Here is a 22,534-nt window from a genome sequence, read left to right on the forward strand (position 1 = left end):
GTCGAGAAGACCTGGCTCTCAGTCTCCGTTCTAATTCAACCCCACAGGTCTTCTATCGGGTTCAGGTCAGGACTCTGTGCAGGCCAGTCAAGTTCATCCATACCAGACTCTGTCATCCATGTCTGTATGGACTTTGCTTTGCGCACTGGTGCACAGTCCTGTTGGAAGAGGAAGGGGCCCGCTCCAAACTGTTCCCATAAGGTTGGAGCATGGAATTATCCAAAATGTTTTGGTATCCTGGAGTATTTTTTCGAAATCTGTTTATATTAAACATGCTTCACTGATGAGAGGATTTGGCGAACGCAGGTTGGTCCTACTAATTTGGCGGTCCTTGAACTCACCGTAGTTTGTTTACATGTACAACTTTTGCAGCTATTACAGCTTCAACTCTTCTGGGAAGGCTGTCCACAAGGTTGCGCAGTGTGTTAATAGGAATATTTAACCATTCTTCCAAAGGCGCATTGGTGAGGTCACACACTGATGTTGGTCGAGAAGACCTAGCGCTCAGTCTCCGTTCTAATTCAACCCCACAGGTGTTCTATCGGGTTCAGGTCAGGACTCTGTGCAGGCCAGTCAAGTTCATCCACACCAGACTCTGTCATCCATGTCTTTATGGACCTTGCTTTGTGCACTGGTGCACAGTCCTGTTGGAAGAGGAAGGGGCCCGCTCCAAAGTGTTCCCACAAGGTTGGGAGCATGGAATTGTCCAAAATGTTTTGGTATCCTGGAGCATTTTTTAGAAATCTCTGTGTTTATATTAATAAAGCTTCACTGATGGGAGGATTTGGCAAGCGCAATTTTGTCTTACTAATTTTGGTGGTCCTTGAACTCAACGTAGTTTGTTTACATGTACAACTTTTGCAGCTATTACAGCTTCAACTCTTCTGGGAAGGCTGTCCACAAGGTTGCGGAGTGTGTTAATAGGAATTTTTCACCATTCTTCAAAGGCGCATTGGTGAGGTCACACACTGATGTTGGTCGAGAAGACCTGGCGCTCAGTCTCCGTTCTAATTCAACCCCACAGGTGTTCTATCGGGTTCAGGTCAGGATTCTGTGCAGGCCAGTCAAGTTCATCCACACCCGACTGTCATTCATGTCTTTATGGACCTTGCTTTGTGCACTGGTGCACAGTCCTGTTGGAAGAGGAAGGGACCCGCTCAAAACTGTTCCCACAAGGTTGGGAGCATGGAATTGTCCAAAATGTTTTGGTATCCTGGAGCATTTTTTAGAAATCTCTGTGTTTATATTAATAAAGCTTCACTGATGGGAGGATTTGGCAAGCGCAATTTTGTCTTACTAATTTTGGTGGTCCTTGAACTCAACGTAGTTTGTTTACATGTACAACTTTTGCAGCTATTACAGCTTCAACTCTTCTGGGAAGGCTGTCCACAAGGTTGCGGAGTGTGTTAATAGGAATTTTTCACCATTCTTCAAAGGCGCATTGGTGAGGTCACACACTGATGTTGGTCGAGAAGACCTGGCGCTCAGTCTCCGTTCTAATTCAACCCCACAGGTGTTCTATCGGGTTCAGGTCAGGATTCTGTGCAGGCCAGTCAAGTTCATCCACACCCGACTGTCATTCATGTCTTTATGGACCTTGCTTTGTGCACTGGTGCACAGTCCTGTTGGAAGAGGAAGGGACCCGCTCAAAACTGTTCCCACAAGGTTGGGAGCATGGAATTGTCCAAAATGTTTTGGTATCCTGGAGCATTTTTTAGAAATCTCTGTGTTTATATTAATAAAGCTTCACTGATGGGAGGATTTGGCAAGCGCAGTTTTGTCCTACTAATTTTGGCGGTCTTTGAACTCACCGTAGTTTGTTTACATGTACAGCTTTTCAGCTATTACAGCTTCAATTATTCGAAGAAGGCTGTCCACAAGGTTGCGGAGTGTGTTTTTTTGACCATTCTTCCAAAAGCGCATTGGTGAGGTCACACACCGATGTTGGTCGAGAAGACCTGGCTCTTAGTCTCCGTTCTAATTCATCCCCAAGGATGAGAGGCGGAGCCGGCAGTCCGACAGCGAGGCAGGACACACTGTAGCCCGCCGCAAGATGGCGGCGAGGAGGCAAAGAACGGCGAGCGAGCGGTGAGCGACGCCGCAATCGTTATCAGGTGCGCGGGTCGGCCATCTGGGCACAATTAAATAATCATCTCACACTGTATAAGAGGGCGCCGTCGCTCCCGGGGCGTCCACGCCTCCTCGCCGCCATCTTGGGCCGGGCTCCGGCGTGAGCCCTGCCTCGCTGTCGGACTTCTGGCTCCGCCTCTCCACAACATGCTTCTCTGATTCGAGTATTTAGCGAGTGCCGTTTTGTCCTACTACGTTTGGCGGCCCTTGAACTCACCGTAGTTTGTTTACATGTACAACTTTCTCCGACATGTTTTATGCCACTTCTTTTTCTGTCTCATTTTGTCCAGCAAACTTTTAACTTTGTGCGTGAATGCACAAAGGTGAGTTTTGTTGATGTTATTGACTTGTGTGGAGTGCTAATCAGCCATATTTGGTCACTGCATGACTGCAAGATAATCAATGCTAACATGCTATTTAGGCTAGCTAAAAATGTACATATTGCATCATTATGCCTCATTTGTACGTAAATTTGAGCTCATTTAGCTTCCTTAAAGTCCTTTTAATTATACTTGCCAAACTTCCCGGATTTTCCGGTAGACTCCCTAAATTCAGCGCTTCTCCCGAAAACCTCCCGGGACAAATTTTCTCCCAAAATTCAGGCAGAGCTGAGTGACGTGTCGTCAGCCTGTTTTCATGTCCGCTTTCCCACAATATAAACAGCGTGCCTGCCCAACGACGTTATAAATGTACAATAATCGAGGGCGAGTTCTTGGTTTCTTATGTGGGTTTAATGCCAGGCAGTTTCATTAATGTCCTCCCAGAGCGGTAACAACACACAACAACAGCAGTCACGTTTTTGTCTACCATAAAGAAGTTTGTCTGCCGTAAACAGCAATGTTGTGACACTCTTAAACAGGACAATACTACTGTACATGCATATGTGACAATAACATCTACGGCTTTTAGAGAGTGCAGTGCAGAACTGCGCACACAACAAGGAGAGGAAGCAGAATAACGAGGAAGATACAGCCATGGCGATGCAGACGACGAGTAAGATGAAGAAATACGCTTGTAAGTTCCAAGCCGCAGCTGCGATTGGAACTGGATAGCCTCCGGGAAGATGTAAATAAATAAATGATAAATGGGTTGTACTTGTATAGCGCTTTTCTACCTTCAAGGTACTCAAAGCGCTTTGACACTACTTCCACATTTACCTATTCACACACTGATGGAGGGAGCTGTCATGCAAGGCGCTAACCAGCACCCATCAGGAGCAAGGGTGAAGTGTCTTGCTCAGGACACAACGGACGTGACAAGGTTGGTACTAGGTGGGGATTGAACCAGGGACGCTCGAGTTGCGCACAGCCACTCTTCCACTGCGCCACGCCGTCCCAGCTGTGGACTAGTAGTTGTAGTAGTCCACTTGGTAGTGGACTACCAAGTCCTTAGCAGTGAAGATCTTCCTCAGGAAGCAAAGATTGACCGGTTTTGGGCCATGCGTGGCGCAGTGGGTTCAATCCCCACCTTGTACCAACCTCCTCACGTCCGTTGTTTCCTTGAGCAAGGCACTTCACCCTTGCTCCTGATGGGTGCTGATTAGCGCCTTGCATGGCAGTTCCCTCCATCAGTGTGTGAACGAGTGTGTGAATGGGTAAATGTGGAAGTAGTGTCAAAGCGCGTTGAGTACCTTGAAGGTAGAAAAGCGTTAAACATTTATGCTAGGGAGAGATGGAAGATTCCAGACTCTAGTGCATTTGATGAAAGCACTTTTGTGCGTGCCACAATGCATCATCAGAGAGGGTGTTCAGCATGGTTAGAAAAATAGTGACAGAGAATAGAACAAGGATGGACAATTCAACAATAAGGGACGGCGTGGCGCAGTGGGAGAGTGGCCGTGCGCAACCCGAGGGTCACTGGTTCAAATCCCAGCTAGTACCAACCTCGTCACGTCCGTTGTGTCCTGAGCAAGACACTTCACCCTTGCTCCTGATGGGTGCTGGTTGGCGCCTTGCATGGCAGCTCCCTCCATCAGTGTGTGAATGTGTGTGTGAATGGGTGAATGTGGAAGTAGTGTCAAAGCGCTTTGAGTACCTTGAAGGTAGAAAAGCGCTATACAAGTACAACCCATTTATCATTTATTTATTTAACCCTTAACTCAATAATGAGTAGATGAGTGTTATGTGTGTGTATATATGTGTAAATAAATGGAGTCACCACTCTACCGACTAGTATGTTACGGGGCACACAACGTGATGAACTTGGCTCCACGATAACAGTACTGCCAACTGAGAGTTTAGTCTCTTTGGGAAGGCGGCCCCACACAACATTGTTCACTCATAAGCTCCAATGTTACTGCCTGTTTAAGCTTGACTGTCCCCCCTCCACCTTTCCAGATTGGCTCGAAACCGAATGAACTCGCTGGTCTCTTGCTGCTGCGGCGGATCCGATTTGCCCACTATACGCCAATAAGCCTCATCAGACTTAATTTTGCTGATCGGTTTCAGAAGATTAGTGCCCACAATCATTTCATCCACCTGTCCATCAAGGATATGACATAAACATAAATGTTTTCCCTTGGCCTCAGTCTGCACCGCCTCTCCAGGGCCCAGGCTAAGACCGATTTTTTAAAATATTTTATTTTTTTCTCCCATTACCCCCCCTTGTTTACCTGTATCTCATCTTTTTTGTAAGGGGCGCTGGAAGCCGGCAAACCCGTCAGCGATCTTGTTCTGTCTCCCTGTAATATTTGTCTGATCTTGAACGGGATTGTGCTGAAAATTGTAATTTTCCTGAAGGAACTCTCCTGACGGAATAAATAAAGTACTATTTATCTATCTATCTAACATAACCACAGTTAGAGTGATCACACTATTACATATGAAATACTTGACTTGGTGAATTCTAGCTGCAAATATTGGCAAGTATGCTCTTAATTCAAGTTATATCTCATGACACACTATATCTGTATGTAATCCATCCATCCATCCATCCATTTCCTACCGCTTATTCCCTTTCGGGGTCGCGGGGGGCGCTGGCGCCTATCTCAGCTACAATCGGGCGGAAGGCGGGGTACACCCTGGACAAGTCGCCATCTCATCGCAGGGAATATGGCTTTTAATTTTTTGCGGCTCCAGACACATTTGTTTTTTGTATTTTTGGTCCAATATGGCTCTTTCAACATTTTGGGTTGCCGACCCCTTCCTAAGGTTGTTCAGGTGTGCCTAATGAAGTGGCCAGCCCACACAAGACAATAATAATGATAAAGAAACAGGATACAAAAAACAACAACAAAAAACAAGAATATATATAGTAGGAAGAGAACTTACAAGAGTTGTGGCGCACAGTTAGGAGAACAAGGTAGAAGTTGAGGCTGGAAGAAAGTTTCTAAGTTTCCCACCGTCTTGAGCACGACGTGCGCGCACCACCTACCACACACACACACACACCATTAAAACATCAAAACACAACAGTTAGACTGACAAGTGAATTTAAAGCTCTTACTTGTCTCTCGGTAACGTTTCTTGGACGGAGTCGACTTTTGGAAGAAGGACGAAACAAAGCAACAGGACGCACATGAAGTTCTCCATGGCGGTCACAACTGGCTCCGAGACGCACTGAGGATGGGACACGCTCCCTCTATAGTCCTCAATGTGACGTTTGAATGTGTGTGTGTTTCTGTTTTTGTGTGTGTGTGTGACTCACACACACACACGCCCTTAATTCATCAGAAAAATATCGCATTAATCGTGTATAAACGCATATTAATCGCGCTATTTACTTTAACCGCGGATGGTTACCTGAAAGTGTTGTTACACGTTCGGTGATCAGGTCGATGCATGCGCCAGGTCGAAAACGAGTGACGATTGGACCACAAGAGGGACAAGCGGTAAAAAAAAATATTAAAAAAAAAAAATGGACGGATGGGTTCACTTTTAAATGCACCTTTCTATAAAAGTGTCATCAATTTTGGAGCGAATCAACCAAATTCGAGTAAATTATTCCAAAAAACAACTCAAAAGTGCATAATCCAAATTCGAACATGTGACTAAGTTCCATCCAATGGAGCCTATCTGTGCTGCATTCGGGCAGAAGGCGCTGTACACCTTGGACAAGTCGCCACTTCATCATTTGACTAACATCCATTTCCTACCGCTTGTCCCTTTTGGGGTGCCGGGGGTGTTGGAGCCTATCCAAGCTGCATTCGGGCGGGAGGCGCGGTTCAACCTAGACAAGTCACCACCTCATTTGACTAACATCCATCGATTTTCTACCGCTTGTCCCTTTTGGAGTGGCGGTGGATGGTGGAGCCTATCCCAGCTTCATTCGGGCGGGAGGCGCGGTTCAACCTAGACAAGTCGCCACCTCATCATTTGACTAACATCCAGCCATCCATTTCCTACCGCTTGTCCCCTTTTTGGGGTTGCGGGGGGTGCTGGAGCCTTTCTCAGCTGCATTCGAGCGGAAGGCGCAGTACAACCTGGACAAATCGCCACCTCATCATTTGACTAACATCCATCCATCGATTTTCTACCGCTTGTCCCTTTTGTGGTCGCGGGGGGTGCTTGAGCCTATCCCAGCTTTATTCGGGTGGGAGGCGTGGTACAACCTGGACAAGTCGCTACCTCATCATTTGACTAACATATATCCATCCATTTTCTACCGCTTGTCTTTTTTGGGGTGGCGGTGGATGCTGGAGCCTATCCCAGCTTCATTCGGGCGGGAGGCGCGGTACAACCTTGACAAGTCACCCTCTCTTCATTTGACTAACATATCCATCCATTTACTACCGCTTGTCCCTTTTTGGGGGTTGCGGGGGATGCTGGAGCCTATCTCAGCTGCATTCGGGCGGATGGCGCGGTACGACTGAGACAAGTCGCCACCTCATCATTTGACTAACATCCATCCATCCATTTTTCTACCGCTTGTCCCTTTTCGGGTGGCGGAGAGTGCTGGAGCCTATCTCAGATGCATTCGGGCGAAAGGCGCAGTACAACCTGGACAAATCGCTACCTCATCATTTGACTAACATATATCCATCCATTTTCTACCGCTTGTCCCTTTTTTGGGGTTGCGGGGGGTGCTGGAGCCTTTCTCAGCTGCATTCGGGCGGAAGGCGCAGTACAACCTGGACAGATCGCCACCTCATAATTTGACTAACATCCATCCATCGATTTTCTACCGCTTGTCCCTTTTGTGGTCGCGGGGGGTGCTCGAGCCTATCCCAGCTTCATTCGGGCGGGAGGCATGGTACAACCTTGACAAGTCACCACCTCATCATTTGACTAACATATATCCATCCATTTTCTACCGCTTGTCTTTTTTGGGGTGGCGGTGGATGCTGGAGCCTATCCCAGCGTCATTCGGGCGGGAGGCGCAGTACAACCTTGACAAGTCACCACCTCTTCATTTGACTAACATATCCATCCATATACTACCGCCTGTCCCTTTTTTGGGGTTGCGGGGGGTGCTGGAGCCTATCTCAGCTGCATTCGGGCAAATGGCGCGGTACGACTGAGACAAATCGCCACCTCATCATTTGACTAACATCCATCCATCCATCCATTTTTCTACCGCTTGTCCCTTTTGGGGTGGCGTAGAATGCTGGAGCCTATCTCAGCTGCATTCGGGCGAAAGGCGCAGTACAACCTGGACAAATCGCTACCTCATCATTTGACTACATATATCCATCCATTTTCTACCGCTTGTCCCTTTTTTGGGGTTGCGGGGGGTGCTGGAGCCTTTCTCAGCTGCATTCGGGCGGAAGGCGCAGTACAACCTGGACAAATCGCCACCTCATAATTTGACTAACATCCATCGATTTCCTACCGCTTGACCCTTTAGGGCTCGTGGGGGTTGCTGGAGCCTATCCCAGCTGCATTCGGGCAGAGGGCGCGGTACAACCTGGACAAGTCGCCACCTCATCTTTTGACTAACATCCATCCATCCACCGAATTTCTACCGCTTGTCCCTTTTGGGGTGGCGGAGGATGCTGGAGCCTATCCCAGCTTCATTCGGGCGGGAGGCGCTGTACAGCCTGGACAAGTCGCCACCTCATCATTTGACTAACATCCATCCATCGATTTTCTACCGCTTGTCCCTTTTGGGGTGGCGGAGGATGGTGGAGCCTATCCCAGCTTCATTCGGGCGGGAGGCGCGGTACAACCTAGACAAGTTGCCACCTAATCATTATACTAACATCCATCCATTTACCACCGCTTGTACCTTTTGGGGTCGCGGGGGGTGCTGGAGCCTATCCCAGCTTCATTCGGGCAGGAGGCGTGGTACAACCTTGACAAGTCGCCTCCTCTTAATTTAACTAACATCCATCCATTTACCACCGCTTGTACCTTTTGGGGTCGCGGGGGTGCTGGAGCCTATCCCAGCTTCATTCGGGCAGGAGGCGTGGTACAACCTTGACAAGTCGCCACCTCTTCATTTGACTAACATATATCCATCCATTTTCTACCACCGCCCCCTTTTGGGGAGGCGGAGGATGCTGGAGCCTATCCCAGCTTCATTCGGGCGGGAGGCGCGGTACAACCTGGACAAGTCGCCACCTCTTCATTTGACTAACATATATCTATCTATTTTCTACCGCTGGTCCCTTTTGGGGTTGCAGGGGGTGCTGGAGCCTATCCCAGCTTCATTCGGGCGGGAGGCGCTGTTCAACCTAGACAATTTGTCACCTCATCATTTGACTAACATCCATCCATCCATTTACTACCGCTCGTCCCTTTTGGGGTTGCAGGGGGGGCTGGAGCCTATCCCAGCTTCATTCGGGCGGGAGGCGCGGTACAACCTTGACAAGTCACCACCTCTTCATTTGACTAACATATCCATCCATATACTACCGCGTTTCCCTTTTTTGGGGTTGCGGGGGGTGCTGGAGCCTATCTCAGCTGCATTCGAGCGGATGCCGCGGTACGACTGAGACAAGTCGCCATCTCATCATTTGACTAACAGCCATCCATCCATCCATTTTTCAACCGCTCGTCCCTTTTGGGGTGGCGGAGAGTGCTGGAGCCTATCTCAGCTGCATTCGGGCGAAAGGCGCAGTACAACCTGGACAAATCGCTACCTCATCATTTGACTAACATGTATCCATCCATTTTCTACCTCTTGTCCCTTTTTTGGGGTTGCGGGGGGTGCTGGAGCCTTTCTCAGCTGCATTCGGGCGGAAGGCGCAGTACAACCTGGACAAATCGCCACCTCATAATTTTACTAACATCCATCGATTTCCTACCGCTTGTCCCTTTAGGGCTCGTGGGGGTTGCTGGAGCCTATCCCAGCGAAATTCGGGCAGAGAGCGCGGTACAACCTGGACAAGTCGCTACCTCATCTTTTGACTAACATCCATCGAGTTTCTACCGCTTGTCCCTTTTGGGGTGGCGGAGGATGCTGGAGCCTATCCCAGCTTCATTCGGGCGGGAGGCGCTGTACAGCCTGGACAAGTCGCCCCCTCATCATTTGACTAACATCCATCCATCGATTTTCTACCGCTTGTCCCTTTTGGGGTGGCGGAGGATGGTGGAGCCTATACCAGCTTCATTCGGGCGGGAGGCGCGGTACAACCTAGACAAGTTGCCACCTCATCATTTGACTAACATCCATCCATTTACCACCGCTTGTACCTTTTGGGGTCGCGGGGGGTGCTGGAGCCTATCCCAGCTTAATTCGGGCAGGAGGCGTGGTACACCCTGGACAAGTCAACACCTCATCATTTGACTAACATCCATCCATCCATTTTCCTACCGCTCGTCCCTTTTGGGATGGCGGGGAGTGCTGGAGCCTATCTCAGCTCCATTCGGGCGGAAGCCGCGGTACAACCTAGATAAGTCACCGCTTCATCATTTGACTAACATCCATCCATCCTTCCATTTTCTACCGCTTGTCCCTTTTGGGGTGGGCGGGGGTGCTGGAGCCTATCCCAGCTGCATTCAGGCGGAAGGCGTGCTACCACCTGGACAAGTCACCACCTCATCATGTGACTAACTTGATTTTGAAAATTAATGCATTCATTAACTGACATTTCACATGCGTTTGCGAGACCTCTTCTAAGGCAGGGGTCCCCAAACTTTTTGACTTAGGGGCCACATTGGGTTAAAAAGAAAATTGGCTGTGGGCCGGACTGTACATATACATACAATTTATTGGCAACAGTATTTGGCCACCTGCCTTGACTCACATATGAACTTGAAGTGTCATCCCATTCCTGACCCATAGGGTTCAATATAGTGTCCGTCCACCTTTTTCAGGTCAGGACTCTGTGCAGGCCAGTCAAGTACATCCACACCAGACTCAGCCATCCATGTCTTTATGAACCTTGCTTTGTGCACTGGTGCACAGTCATGTTGGAAGAGGAAAGGACCTGCTCCGGTTGGAAGCATGGAGTTATCCAAAATGTTTTGGTATCCTGGAGGATTCAAAGTTTATTTTTCTCCGGAACTAAGGGGCCAAGCCCAACTCCTGAAAAAAACAACCCCACACCATAATTCCTCCTCTACCAAATTTTACAGTCGGCCCAATGCAGTCCGAAATGTACCATTCTCCTGGCAACCTCAAAACCCAGACTGGTCCATCAGACTGCCAGATGAGTGGAGACTTGCTTTACACCACTGCATCCCATGCTTTGCATTGGACTTGGTGATGTATGACTTAGATGCAGCTGCCCGACCATGAAAACCCATTCCATGAGGCTCTCTGCATACTCTTCAATATTTTCTTATAATAAAGCAGACAGTTGACTTTGGAATATTTAGGAGCAAGGAAATTTCACGACTGGATTTGTTGCACAGGTGGCATCCTATAACAAATTTCCACGCTGGAAATCACTGAAAGCAGCCCATTCTTTCACAAATGTTTGCAGAAACAGTCTCCATGCCTAAGTGCTTGATTTTATACAGGTTTAATACGGGGGTCAGAAACCCGCGGCTCTATAACTGCATGCGGCTCTTTAGCGTCGCCCTCGTGGCTCTCTTTCAGAGTTGTGTGAAAATGGAAAAAGATGAAGAAAAAAAAATAATTTTTTGTCAATATATTTTCTGTCAAAGAAAAACATGACTGTGACAGTTTCTCCACTCCGGGTTCTTCAGACCACCAAGCACTGACATGAGAGCCTGGATCAGGTTCACAAAATAGTTTTATTTTGCAATAAAGTCTCTTAGGTTTTGTCTTTTTATGTCTCCGGCTAGCTCTCGCTCCGGTTCCAACTCCTCTCTCCTCCCCGGCTGCTGCCTTTTAACAGAGCGACAGGTGATTAGATAAGCAGGCCCACCTGGGCCATCTACGCACCTGTCGCTGATCTCGCAGCCGGTCCTGGCACACCCCGCTTCGCTGCATGTCCGCAGGTCACGCCCCCCTCCACAATGACACAGATCTTCCTAATTGTTAGAAATCCCCACTGTTTATATTAAACATGCTTCACTGATGAGAGCACCCTTTTGTCCTACTAATTTCAGCGATATTTGAACTCATCGTAGTTTGTTTACATGTACGGCTTTCTCCGACGCTGCAACAGAAAGACGTATTTCATGCCACTACTTATTTGTCTCATTTTGTCCACCAAACATTTTATGCTGTGCGTGAATGCAAAAAGCTGAGCTTATCAGGCATATTTGGTCAATCCATGATTGCAAGCTCGTCGATGCTATTTGTTTTTTTTATTTGAAAGATATACATTTTCATCCGCATAGTAAATGTTAAAAGGGCTGCTTTGGTACTGGTGTCAAGATCTGGCCTCGATATACATTAGAATAGTAATAATACTTACAGTATTTGGAATTATCGTTTGATGCGCCATCCCACCGGTAGTCACCAGTGTCAAAGTCCTGTGACTAAAATTGTCTCTTCCAATTCCAAAAAGTAAATATAACAAAACATTATTTTCTCCATAATGAAACTCTGAAATTAGAAAATGATTATGTGTCATGACTGTACAGTTAAAATCCATTCATTTTCTTCCGCTTATCTTAGGTCGGCTCGCGGGGGCAGCAGCCTAAGCAGAGAAGCCCAGACTTCCCCCTCCCCTGCCACTTCGTCCAGATCCCGAAGCGTTCCACTATACTGCTAAAAAGAATGTAATCACACACAGCAAAAATTCAAACAATTCATCAAAATATACATATATTTTTTACTAATCTAATGTACAGTACAGGCCCAAAGTTTGAACACACCTTCTCATTCACAACACAACTGATAAAGCAATAATTTCCACTAATTAACCCTGATAAGGCACAGCTGTGAATGTAAAAACCCTTTCAGGTGGCTACCTCTTGAAGCTCATCGAGAGAATGCCAAGTGTCAGAATAATTGTATTCAAGTTATCACAAAACTTTGTGTTACATTGAGTTCAGCTCGCCCTGCGATCCTACCAAGCAGAAGGCTTGTAAAACTCCACTGCATAGGAATGGAAGCGACTTGAAGGCGTCGGTTTCTTTGATGTATTGTAATCCACAGGAAGATTTTTTTCTTTACCCAAGATCTACAAAGCAGGGAGGAAGCAATGCCTGACCTCCCTCAAGGCACCTTTTTTTTAAAAAAAAACTGTTATACGACCTTTTCTTTAAACTTTTTTGTAACCAAAGGCGATGGCTGTTTATGACCCCCGTCCCTTTAGAAACAGCTGTTGCCATGTAATCAGGGAAAGTCCAAATAAAAGAGGCGGCGTACAATCTTTCATCAGAGCGTGGTGGAGAACGTACAAGAGTACAGCCCAGACGTTTCTCCTCAATTGAGACAAATTTAATTCTGTCTCTGTTTAATTCCTTGCTTCTTTGTCTGTTTAATAGATGTCATCAGTGTTTGAACCTGACACCAAGAGTGTGCAAAAAAGTAATAAGAGCAAAGGGTGGCTATTTTAAAAATTACAATATGAAACATGTTTTCAGTTATTTCACCTTTTTTGTTAAATACATAACTCCATGCGTTCATTCATGGTTTTGATGTCTTCAGTGACAATCTACAATGTAAATAGTCATGAAAATACAGAAAGCACATTGAAATGAGAAGGTGTGTCCAAACCTTTAGCCGGTTATGTATATTTAGGCCTGATTTTTAGTCCAGTACCCCAGCCTTTCCATTTTTACTGCTCATGCTATGCTAATCTTTTAAGATAAAACTGGCATATTAGTTCAAATTGTCATTGAACAGGTAAAAAAAACATGAAATGGTTGCTATTTTCATACAGGACTGAAGTTGATTGATAGATTTGCCCATAAAAAACATTATCCAAAAAACTGTTGACATCTATTAAACAGACAAGAAGCAAGGAATCATGCAGAGACAGAGTTCGATTTGGCTCAATGAGGAGAGACGTTGCACACTAAGTTACAATCTCCCACCACACTCTAAGGTCCAGTCCCACGTGTCCCTCTATTTATTTGGGAGGTCCCTGGTCAAATCACTGAGGCTGCTTCTGAAGGAAAGGGGGTAATTTCAGCAGCTCCAGTTGGACACAATATATGATTATTCAGAAATGCAGATGTTCTGAAACTCGTGATATCTCCCTGTCTCTGCTTTGTATGCGTTACGGTACTCGATGCTCTGGACACAAACACTGATATGAGACGACTCGCAATCCTGGATTGCAAGTCGACCCTTTGCACAGATAGAAAAGTTCAACTTCAGCACCATTAATAATAACTATAGCAACGGCCTTGAAGCATAAGAGTTGTGTGATAACTTACACAAAATTATTTTAACACCAAAGTACACACATGCCACACCCCCCACATCCTCGGTGCTTCACCTCATGTGGTATGACAGAAAATGGAGCAGCACCCCTAGTAGCTGGCAGCTTCGGACCAATTGCCTACCCCCTTGTTGCAAGTCTCCAGTTGTATGTCATAACATGTTCTTACCGTGTCTATCAACTTTTTTTTTTCTGGCCCCAGACTGAATCCCCCCATGGTAGCCTAGTCTGGGATGGACTTTTTTACTCATCCACCTGCCCCCCGCGTCCACCTGTTCTGTCACCCTGCACAATGTAGGTGTGCTATTGAACAAGTCTGTGCTGAAAACGTAATTTTGCTGTACTTTTTAAGTGCAATGACGATAAAGTGCTATCCTATCTCATCCGAAAAGACACAAATCGAAGCGCAGAGTGGCGTGGGACGCCTGCGAGTTAATCTTTTTAATTGTGTTTATTGAATATGCAATCATATCAATGCATAGGACAAGTGATCGGAAAAATAGGACTCAAATAGATTTCGTTTGAAGTGTACTTAATGAAGTGTCATAAGAATGAATTAGACTGAAGCATAAGCATACAATTAATTAAAAACACAGAAAAAGACTTAAAACAAATGCGTAGTTTCGTATCAAAAACAAGCTTTTGGTAACTTATGAAAGCATAAACGTACAAACTCAATTAAAAAAATTTTTTTTTTCCTCAACTCATGTTGCAGTTTTGGGTCTCTTGTGCGCCCTCAAGGTCTCGCCGGCTCGTTGCAGGCTTCGCTTCTTCGTCTGCAGCGATGTGGAGGCTAGAAGGCAGACACGGCTAAGAATCAAGCACATGCCACAGCGATTGAACATTTAATGACAAACAAAACAAAAAAGAAGTGAATTATATTTATATAGCGCTTTTCTCTAGTGACTCAAAGCGCTTTACATAGTGAAACCCAGTATTTACTGTAAGTTACATTTAAACCAGTGTGGGTGGCACTGGGAGCAGGTGGGTAAAGTGTCTTGCCCCAGGACACAACGGCAGTGACTAGGATGGCGGAAGCGGGGATCGAACCTGGAACCCTCAAGTTGCTGGCACGGCCACTCTACCAACCGAAAAAAAATAAATAAAGAAAGAAAACGTATGTTGTTCGGATCAGGGTTTTTTTCCGTTTGTGTTACTAATAATCATAAAACATGTATGCACATACAACACTTAAAACCTTTAGCATGTTCGTGTGTGGAATTAGATTATGGAATGCATCAAGCAAAGAAATCAAACCAAGCACCAATATGATCCGGTTTAAGACACCCAAGTGTTCACAAAGTACACAAAACAATAAATATGATGAACATCTTGAACCTTTTTTTTTTTTTTAAAGAAATATTATGTATGTATTTAATATTTGTTTACATACTATGGTATGACGTGCTGTAATGAAACAACTAGAAATATGTGACTCATTACATCATATCGTCCTCTCCTCTCTGAGCTGCAACCTTATCGTGGTAGAGGAGTTTGCGTGTCCCAATGATCCTAGGAGCTATGTTGTCCGGGGGCATAAAGCCCCCTGGTAGGGTCTCCCAAGGCAAACAGGTTCTAGGTGAGGGATCAGACAAAGAGCAGCTCGAAGACCTTTATGAAGATGAAAAACCATGGACCCAGATTTCCCTCGCCCGGACGCGGGTCACCGGGGCCCCCCTCTGGAGCCAGGCCCGGAGGTGGGGCACGATGGCGAGCGCCTGGTGGCCGGGCCTGTTCCCATGGGGCCCGGCCGGGCACAGCCCGAAGAGGCAACGTGGGTCACCCCTCCAATGGGCTCACCACCCATAGCAGGGGCCATAGAGGTCGGGTGCATTGTGAGCTGGGCGACAGCCGAAGGCAGGGCACTTGGCGGTCCGATCCTCGGCTACAGAAGCTAGCTCTTGGGACGTGGAACGTCACGTCACTGGGGGGGAAAGAGCCTGAGCTAGTGCGCGAAGTGGAGAAATTCCGGCTGGATATAGTTGGACTCACTTCGACGCACAGCAAGGGCTCTGGAACCAGTTCTCTCGAGAGGGATTGGACCCTCTTCCACTCTGGCGTTGCCGGCAGTGAGAGGCGACGGGCTGGGGTGGCAATTCTTGTTTCCCCCCGGCTCAAAGCCTGTACGTTGGAGTTCAACCCGGTGGACGAAAGGGTAGCCTCCCTCCGCCTTCGGGTGGGGGGACGGGTCCTGACTGTTGTTTGTGCTTATGCACCAAACAGCAGTTCAGAGTACCCACCCTTTTTGGGAACGCTCGAGGGAGTACTGGAAAGTGCTCCCCCGGGTGATTCCCTTGTCCTACTGGGAGACTTCAACGCTCACGTTGGCAACGACAGTGAAACCTGGAGAGGCGTGATTGGGAAGAATGGCCGCCCGGATCTGAACCCGAGTGGTGTTTTGTTATTGGACTTTTGTGCTCGTCACAGTTTGTCGATAACAAACACCATGTTCAAACATAAGGGTGTCCATATGTGCACTTGGCACCAGGATACCCTAGGCCGCAGTTCCATGATCGACTTTGTAGTTGTGTCATCGGATTTGCGGCCTCATGTTTTGGACACTCGGGTGAAGAGAGGGGCGGAGCTTTCTACCGATCACCACCTGGTGGTGAGTTGGCTGCGATGGTGGAGGAGGATGCCGGACAGACCTGGGAGGCCCAAACGCATTGTGAGGGTCTGCTGGGAACGTCTGGCAGAGTCTCCTGTCAGACAAAGTTTCAATTCCCACCTCCGGAAGAACTTTGAACATGTCACGAGGGAGGTGCTGGACATTGAGTCCGAGTGGACCATGTTCCGCACCTCTATTGTCGAGGCGGCAGATCGGAGCTGTGGCCGCAAGGTAGTTGGTGCCTGTCGGGGCGGCAATCCTAAAACCCCTTGGTGGACACCAGCGGTGAGGGATGCCGTCAAGCTGAAGAAGGAGTCCTATCGGGTCCTTTTGGCTCATAGGACTCCGGAGGCAGTGGACAGGTACCGACAGGCCAAGCGGTGTGCAGCTTTAGCGGTCGCGGAGGCAAAAACTCGGACATGGGAAGAGTTCGGGGAAGCCATGGAAAACGACTTCCGGACGGCTTCGAAGCGATTCTGGACCACCGTCCGCCGCCTCAGGAAGGGGAAGCAGTGCACTATCAACACCGTGTATGGTGCGGATGGTGTTCTGCTGACCTCGACTGCGGATGTTGTGGATAGGTGGAAGGAATACTTCGAAGACCTCCTCAATCCCACCAACACGTCTTCCTATGAGGAAGCAGTGCCTGGGGAATCTGTGGTGGACTCTCCTATTTCTGGGGCTGAGGTCGCTGAGGTAGTTAAAAAGCTCCTCGGTGGCAAGGCCCCAGGGGTGGACGAGATCCGCCCGGAGTTCCTTAAGGCTCTGGATGCTGTGGGGCTGTCTTGGTTGACAAGACTTTGCAGCATCGCGTGGACATCGGGGGCGGTACCTCTGGATTGGCAGACCGGGGGACCGGAGGGTGTGTTCCAACTATCGTGGGATCACACTCCTCAGCCTTCCCGGTAAGGTTTATTCAGGTGTACTGGAGAGGAGGCTACGTCGGATAGTCGAACCTCGGATTCAGGAGGAACAGTGTGGTTTTCGTCCTGGTCGTGGAACTGTGGACCAGCTCTATACTCTCGGCAGGGTTCTTGAGGGTGCATGGGAGTTTGCCCAACCAGTCTACATGTGCTTTGTGGACTTGGAGAAGGCATTCGACCGTGTCCCTCGGGAAGTCCTGTGGGGAGTGCTCAGAGAGTATGGGGTATCGGACTGTCTTATTGTGGCGGTCCGTTCCCTGTACGATCAGTGCCAGAGCTTGGTTCGCATTGCCGGCAGTAAGTCGGACACGTTTCCAGTGAGGGTTGGACTCCGCCAAGGCTGTCCTTTGTCACCGATTCTGTTCATAACTTTTATGGACAGAATTTCTAGGCGCAGTCAAGGCGTTGAGGGGTTCCGGTTTGGTAACCGCAGGATTAGGTCTCTGCTTTTTGCAGATGATGTGGTCCTGATGGCTTCATCTGACCGGGATCTTCAGCTCTCGCTGGATCGGTTCGCAGCCGAGTGTGAAGCGACCGGAATGAGAATCAGCACCTCCAAATCCGAGTCCATGGTTCTCGCCCGGAAAAGGGTGGAGTGCCATCTCCGGGTTGGGGAGGAGACCCTGCCCCAAGTGGAGGAGTTCAAGTACCTAGGAGTCTTGTTCACGAGTGAGGGAAGAGTGGATCGTGAGATCGACAGGCGGATCGGTGCGGCGTCCTCAGTAATGCGGACGTTGTACCGATCCGTTGTGGTGAAGAAGGAGCTGAGCCGGAAGGCAAAGCTCTCAATTTACCGGTCGATCTACGTTCCCATCCTCACCTATGGTCATGAGCTTTGGGTCATGACCGAAAGGATAAGATCACGGGTACAAGCGGCCGAAATGAGTTTCCTCCGCCGTGTGGCGGGGCTCTCCCTTAGAGATAGGGTGAGAAGCTCTGCCATCCGGGAGGAACTCAAAGTAAAGCCGCTGCTCCTCCACATCGAGAGGAGCCAGATGAGGTGGTTCGGGCATCTGGTCAGGATGCCACCCGAACGCCTCCCTAGGGAGGTGTTTAGGGCACGTCCAGCCGGTAGGAGGCCACGGGGAAGACCCAGGACACGTTGGGAAGACTATGTCTCCCGGCTGGCCTGGGAACGCCTCGGGATCCCCCGGGAAGAGCTAGACGAAGTGGCTGGGGAGAGGGAAGTCTGGGTTTCCCTGCTTAGGCTGTTGCCCCCGCGACCCGACCTCGGATAAGCGGAAGATGATGGATGGATGGATACATCGTATCGTATGCATGTTCCAAAGAAACTGAAACCGAACTAAATTTGGATTGTAGGGAAGAACTGAACTATCCCCAGGTGCATGTTTTTGGAGATGGGAGGAAGCCGGAGCACCCGGAGGGAACCCACGCAGTCACGGGGAGAACATGCAAACTCCACACAGAATGATCCCGAGCCCGGGATTGAACTCAGGACTGCAGGACCTTCGTATTGTCAGGCAGCCGCACTAACCCCTCTGCCACCGTGACGCCTGGAGATAGGTTGATTGGCAACACTAAATTGGCCCTAGTGTGTGAATGTGAGTGTGAATGTTGTCTGTCTATCTGTATTGGCCTTGCGATGAGCTGGCGACTTGTCCAGGGTGTACGCCGCCTTCCGCCCGATTGTAGCTGAGATAGGCGCCAGGATGGAAGAACTGAACTCAAAATCGTGTCACAAACCTGGGATGAGATTCGAACGCTGGGTGGAACAATCCACAAAATCCACGGTTTTGTGTTCAGTGTACATTGTTGTTCTTTTGAACATCCATCCATCCATTTTCTACCGCTTATTCTCTTTAGGGTTGCGAGGGGCGGTGGTGCCTATCTCAGCTACAATCGGGCGGGAGGCAGTGTACACCCTGGACAAGTCGCCACCTCATCGCAGTTCTTTTGAACAGCCCAGAATAATATCATCAATTCTAATAATCTACAGGGTCCATTTCCATTTATCAGTTGTGGTTCTTACTAGAGATGTCCGAAAATGCCTTTTTTGCCGATATTGTTCAACTCTTAATTACCGATTCCGATACCAACCGATACCGATATATACAATCTTGGAATTAACACATTATTATATCTAATTGTGTTGTGATGCCCCGCTAGATGCATTAAACAATGTAACAAGGTTTTCCAAAATAAATCAACTCAAGTTATGGAAAAAAAAATGCCAACATGGCACTGCCATATTTATTTTTTATAACACGCCTCAAAACAGCAGCTAGGAATTTGGGACATGCTCTCCCTGAGAATGCATGAAGAGGTTTAGGTGGGGGGTGTATATTGTAGCGCCCCGGAAGAGTCAGTGCTGCAAGGGGTTCGTTCTGTTGTGTTAATGTTGTGTTACGGTGCGGATGTTCTCCCAAAATGTGTTTGTCATTCTGGTTTGGCGTGGGTTCACAGTGTGGCGCATATTTGTAACAGTGTTAAAGTTGTTTGTACGGCCACCCTCAGTGTGACCTGTATGGCTGTTGACCAAGTATGTCTTGCATTCACTTGTGTGTGTGAAACGCCGTAGATATGTGATTGGCGCTCTGTACTTCTCCCTATGTCCGTGTACCACTCTTTACGGTGGCGTTAAAAAAGTCATACATTTTACTTATTGAAACAGATACCAATAATTTCCGATATTACATTTTTAAAGCATTTATCGGCCGATAATATCAGCAGTCCGATATTATATCATCAATGACGTCTACAAATCACCCTGCTTTAGTCGCCATTGTCCACAATAACTTGCTACACCCAACCGGTAGGAGGCCACGGGGAAGACCCAGGACACGTTGGGAAGACTATGTCTCCCGGCTGGCCTGGGAACGCCTCGGGATCCCCCGGGAAGAGCTAGACGAAGTGGCTGGGGAGAGGGAAGTCTGGGTTTCCCTGCTTAGGCTGTTGCCCCCGCGACCCGACCTCGGATAAGCGGAAGATGATGGATGGATGGATGGAACTTGCTACACACTTGGGGCGGCATAGCTCGGTTGGTAGAGTAGCCGTGCCAGCAACTTGAGGGTTGCAGGTTCGATTCCCGCTTGTGCCATCCTAGTCACTGCCGTTGTGTCCTTGGGCAAGACACTTTACCCACCTACTCCCAGTGCCACCGACACTGGTTTAGATGTAACTTAGATATTGGGTGTCACTATGTAAAAGCGCTTTGATTCACTTGAGAAAAGCGCTATATAAATATACTTCACTACACACAAGAAGCTAATCAGCAAGAGTTGCAGTTGCTCACTCAGGAAAATACTGCCCTCTTGCGTTTAGGAAGAGAATTACAAGTCGATTGTCATTTAAGTTTGATATTGTTTAGTTAAGTTAAAGTTAAACACACACTAGGTGAGGTGAAATTACTCTCTGCATTTGATCTTTGTTCCACCCCCTGAGAGGGGAGGGGAGCAGTGAGCAGCAGCGGTGGCCACGCTCGGGAATCATTTTGGTGATTTATCCCCCAATTCCAACCCTTGATGCTGAGTGCCAAGCAGGGAGGTAAAGGGACTCATTTTTATAGTCTTTGGTATGACTCGGCTGGTGTTTGAACTCACGACCTACCGATCTCAGTGCGGACTCTCTAACCACAAAGGCACCGAGCAGGTTTTAGTCCAGGAAGGGGCAGTTGATTGTTTTTTCTGCTCGCCAACACATGATTTCCACAAACAAATGTTTCTCCTCGTGATTAAAGCATTTCAGTCCCATTTACGTCAATTTCCGTGAGATTCTCCATTTCACAGTAGATTTTGTTTGGCTAATTTTGGGATTCTACGATGTTACGTCTCGTCTCGACTACTGTAACGTATTATTTTCGGGTCTCCCCATGTCTAGCATTAAAAGATTACAGTTGGTACAAAATGCGGCTGCTAGACTTTTGACAAGAACAAGAAAGTTTGATCACATTACGCTTGTACTGGCTCACCTGCACTGGCTTCCTGTGCACTTAAGATGTGACTTTAAGGTTTTACTACTTACGTATAAAATACTACACGGTCTAGCTCCATTCTATCTTGCCGATTGTATTGTACCATATGTCCCGGCAAGAAATCTGCGTTCAAAGGACTCTGGCTTATTAGTGATTCCCAAAGCCCAAAAAAAGTCTGTGGGCTATAGAGCGTTTTCATTTCGGGCTCCAGTACTCTGGAATGCCCTCCCGGTAACAGTTCGAGATGCCACCTCAGTAGAAGCATTTAAGTCTCACCTTAAAACTCATTTGTATACTTTAGCCTTTAAATAGACTCCCATTTTAGACCAGTTGATCTGCCGTTTCTTTTCTTTTTCTCCTATGTCCCACTCTCCCTTGTGGAGGGGGTCCGGTCCGATCCGGTGGCCATGTACTGCTCGCCTGTGTATCGGCTGGGGAAATCTCTGCGCTGCTGATCCGCCTCCGCTTGGGATGGTTTCCTGCTGGCTCCGCTGTGAACGGGACTCTCGCTGCTGTGTTGGATCCGCTTTGGACTGGACTCTTGCGACTGTGTTGGATCCATTATGGATTGAACTTTCACAGTATCATGTTAGACCCGCTCGACATCCATTGCTTTCCTCCTCTCCAAGGTTCTCATAGTCATCATTGTCACCGACGTCCCACTGGGTGTGAGTTTTCCTTGCCCTTATGTGGGCCTACCGAGGATGTCGTAGTGGTTTGTGCAGCCCTTTGAGACACTAGTGATTTAGGGCTATATAAGTAAACATTGATTGATTGATTGATTCTATCTGTGCCGTTAGCACGGAAATCACTTAGCCCTACCTATCCTCACCATATGTGTATGATCAGAACCCTCCAAACTGATCAGTAACAAAGAAAAAACCTACAACCTAAGAAAACCATGCGCTCTGAACCATGTCCGTTCAACCGAAAGTTTCAGAAATCAGATGAATCTCATAAATCCTCCCTAATCCGAACCGTAGATTTTGTGAGCCGTTCGACCCCAAACACATGCAGTCCCGCGAAGGAACCTACCCAGTTCCATCTCGACTTCAATCAGCTCCTTCTTTTTTTCATCCAATTCTCGCTGCTTGGTCTGCATCTCAGCATATTGTTTCCGCTGATCCTCGCGATCTTCTTGTGCATCCAACTTGTTCTGCAGAGCCGAGCGGTACCTGGTGAGCAGCTCTGGAGCGGGAAAAGAAGACGTTGAGCACGGAATTAGGTCCGATCCCCGCAATTTCCCTGCACAGTGTGGCCAATCATCAACATTGTTGCCAATAAACTTTGTCCCAGCAGCATTCAAACGC

At 47.9% G+C, this 22,534-nt stretch overlaps 2 protein-coding genes across 8 annotated transcripts in view; both read right to left on the reverse strand.

Moving 5' to 3' along the window:
- Positions 1 to 5,910, reverse strand: part of emilin2b (elastin microfibril interfacer 2b) — a 64,726-nt gene extending 58,816 nt beyond the window's left edge. Inside the window, exons 1-2 of one of the 4 annotated variants that reach the window (XM_061922190.1) lie at positions 5,575 to 5,910; positions 5,400 to 5,498 (exon numbers count right to left, since the gene is read on the reverse strand). In XM_061922190.1, the coding sequence (XP_061778174.1) occupies positions 5,400 to 5,498; positions 5,575 to 5,660 (185 nt within the window). In that variant the 5' untranslated portion in view covers positions 5,661 to 5,910. Of the gene's footprint in view, positions 1 to 5,399; positions 5,499 to 5,574 lie in introns of those variants that run through there. The other 3 variants (XM_061922189.1, XM_061922192.1, XM_061922191.1) reach the window with 3 other exon arrangements.
- An 8,288-nt stretch (positions 5,911 to 14,198) lies between these two features.
- The window catches only part of smchd1 (structural maintenance of chromosomes flexible hinge domain containing 1), a 71,628-nt gene continuing 63,292 nt past the window's right edge, over positions 14,199 to 22,534 (reverse strand). For 3 of the 4 annotated variants that reach the window (XM_061922193.1, XM_061922194.1, XM_061922196.1), the window contains 2 exons: positions 22,260 to 22,412; positions 14,199 to 14,555 (listed from right to left, as the gene is read on the reverse strand). In XM_061922193.1, coding sequence (XP_061778177.1) covers positions 14,467 to 14,555; positions 22,260 to 22,412 — 242 coding nt within the window. In that variant the 3' untranslated portion in view covers positions 14,199 to 14,466. Of the gene's footprint in view, positions 14,573 to 22,259; positions 22,413 to 22,534 lie in introns of all 4 variants that reach the window. The other variant, XM_061922195.1, reaches the window with a different exon arrangement.

Source organism: Nerophis ophidion, linkage group LG15, assembly GCF_033978795.1.
Source record: "Nerophis ophidion isolate RoL-2023_Sa linkage group LG15, RoL_Noph_v1.0, whole genome shotgun sequence".
Taxonomy (NCBI): Eukaryota; Metazoa; Chordata; class Actinopteri; order Syngnathiformes; family Syngnathidae; genus Nerophis; species Nerophis ophidion.